This window comes from Aptenodytes forsteri, unplaced genomic scaffold (genome assembly GCF_000699145.1).
Source record: "Aptenodytes forsteri isolate BGI_AS27 unplaced genomic scaffold, ASM69914v1 Scaffold105, whole genome shotgun sequence".
Lineage (NCBI taxonomy): Eukaryota > Metazoa > Chordata > Aves > Sphenisciformes > Spheniscidae > Aptenodytes > Aptenodytes forsteri.
Window position 1 is genome coordinate 1,176,662 of NW_008796112.1, and position 2,620 is coordinate 1,179,281.

General features: G+C 36.6%; 1 protein-coding gene across 1 annotated transcript in view; it reads left to right on the plus strand.

Moving 5' to 3' along the window:
* The window catches only part of ATG7 (autophagy related 7), a 114,038-nt gene that overhangs the window by 14,709 nt on the left and 96,709 nt on the right, over positions 1-2,620 (plus strand). Inside the window, exons 11-12 of the mRNA XM_009287053.1 lie at positions 1,247-1,391; positions 2,043-2,201. Coding sequence (XP_009285328.1) covers positions 1,247-1,391; positions 2,043-2,201 — 304 coding nt within the window. The remainder of the gene's footprint in view (positions 1-1,246; positions 1,392-2,042; positions 2,202-2,620) is intronic.

Below are 2,620 nucleotides of genomic sequence, written 5' to 3' on the forward strand. Positions count from 1 at the left end.
AAAAAAAAAAAAAAAAAAAACAAACCACAAAAGTTTATGGACAAATGGTCTGTGTCTTATCACTCAGCTTAACAGGAATCTTGGCTGAGACACTATTTTTATTTTCATGCTTCATCAATTTTGTTACTAAAATTTTAATTCTCTGGATTTTCCTTTTTCAGAAGCCCTTAGAGACTTGTTCCAACTCCTAAAAGTATGTGGCTTTAGTAGATTTTTACAGCAAGTCCAGAAAAGCTAACTGACACCTTTTCTGTATATCCTAGCTTTTGAAAAAGAGCACTTTCCTAGCAAAATTTTGTGGTTAATACCTATCTTGTCAAATGTCTACAAAGTATTTTTTTTTAAACTTCCACTTTACTAGCTATCTTTCTACTTTTGTTTCAGCAGTGATTTACTCTTCTGTTTTTTTATGGACAAATGGTCTGTGTCTTATCACTCAGCTTAACAGGAATCTTGGCTGAGACACTATTTTTATTTTCATGCTTCATCAATTTTGTTACTAAAATTTTAATTCTGGATTTTTACCTTTTTCAGAAGCCCTTAGAGACTTGTTCCAACTCCTAAGGAAGTATGTGGCTTTAGTAGATTTTTACAGCAAGTCCAGAATGGCTAACTGACACCTTTTCTGTATATCCTAGCTTTTGAAAAAGAGCACTTTCCTAGCAAAATTTTGTGGTTAATACCTATCTTGTCAAATGTCTACAAAGTATTTTTTTTTAAACTTCCACTTTACTAGCTATCTTTCTACTTTTGTTTCAGCAGTGATTTACTCTTCTGTTTTTAAGCAGTGCAGTCACAGCTTTTATAAGGACGTTGATTAGCGGTGTTCGGCCAACACATTGGTTACAAGAGGAGGTTCCAAAGAAATTGAATATCAGAAAGTGTGCATGTATTTATATAGAATGACTTTTGGTGTTTTCTGTTTGCATGTTTTTCCTGTGTGTCAGATCAGTTAAAAATTTATGGTTAGGACCCTTAAGAACATACTGCATGTGTCATCTCACAAGTGGACAAGCAGCATAAAAAAAGTTTTTTCTGATCTCCTTGCCATGCACCTTATTATTAGGTGGAAGTATGCTTGGGGCACTTTGTTTTTCATATTACCTGTGTGTTGAATTGATGAATTCTTTCTCTCCTTTAAAAAAAAAGAACAAACTGAACTTCATCAGTTGAAATAAAAGTAATTGCTTTGCTGGAGAAACACAAGAACATTCAGAAGTGTGTTGCCGTTTATTTCATGGTATAGGTTAGCAGAATCATCAGTGGATCTTAATTTGAAATTGATGTGCTGGCGATTGGTGCCTACTCTTGATTTGGAAAAAATTGTGTCTGCCAAGTGTCTGCTGCTAGGAGCTGGTACACTGGGTTGTAGTGTTGCGAGGACCTTGATGGTAAGTCCTGAGTTAATCTTAAAAATAATCTGCTGTTTCTCATAAATTCTATATGTTTTTTGCGGGGGGGGGGGGGCCGCTGCCGGGGGGCAGCTGCCATGGCATGTAAGAGAAAAGCTGTATTGCTCTGTACTAAAGTACACATAATACACACTAGTTGATACTATGAATTGTGGGGAAGAGGTAAGATCTGTAGCCAATGGAAATAACTTGAAGTTCTGCTAATAGTAGAATAGCAGGTAGTAAGAGAACCTTAGCAGAATAGTAATTTGTTTTGAATTTACATTAAAAAAGATTGAACAAGAAATTCTGGAGCAAATTATCAAGCTAATATGATCAAATTCACAGTGAAGAACTTGTTGAAATAAGTAGCTGTGCTGATATTTACTTTCAGGGATGTTTACTACAACCCACTGGATTCAGTAGGGTTTTGAGGGATTACTGCTAAATGATATATTTGGACAGACCAAATTTTCTGTTCTCTTAATTCAGTGCAAGTACAAGGTTGTTCCTGTGAATAGTTTCAAAAGCTTTTGTAGCTTCATCTTTCCAGAAAAATTGGACAAACTCCTCTTGAGTTTCTGGCATTACTTAAAAGTATATGGCTAAGCTCATTGTACTTATCATTATTTAAATTACTTTCTTGTTTAGGGTTGGGGAGTCAGGAAGATTACATTTGTGGACAATGCAAAGATCTCCTACTCCAACCCAGTACGACAGCCACTGTATGAGTTTGAAGACTGTCTTAGCGGTGGGAAGCCTAAGGCACTTGCAGCAGCAGACAGGCTGCAGAAAATCTTCCCAGGAGTGGTAAGATCAGTATTTAAAATGTGTTAATACGTTCCTTGGAAGAGAATCAGTGACTTTAAATAACTATTCCAAGTTCTAGTAATTATGCATTATTATGAGCGGGAAAAATACTGCACAGGTGTTACATTGACAAATCTATAAGCATTGTACTTCAAGTACTCCATACCTGTTAAACTTTATTGAGACAATGTTTGTAATAATGAAATATAATTAAGGATCATCTAAATCATCTTGTAGCTCATTGGTGGTGAAGTAAATTTTTTTCCTGTCTAGTATGTCATTAGTACATCTAGTATTGGGTACTCGGCCCCCCGAGCTGGAAGACGGGGACGGCGAGCAGGATGAACCCCCCGTAATCCAGGAGGAAGCAGTCAATGACCTGCTATGCCACCTGGACGCTCACAAGTCTATGGGGCCGG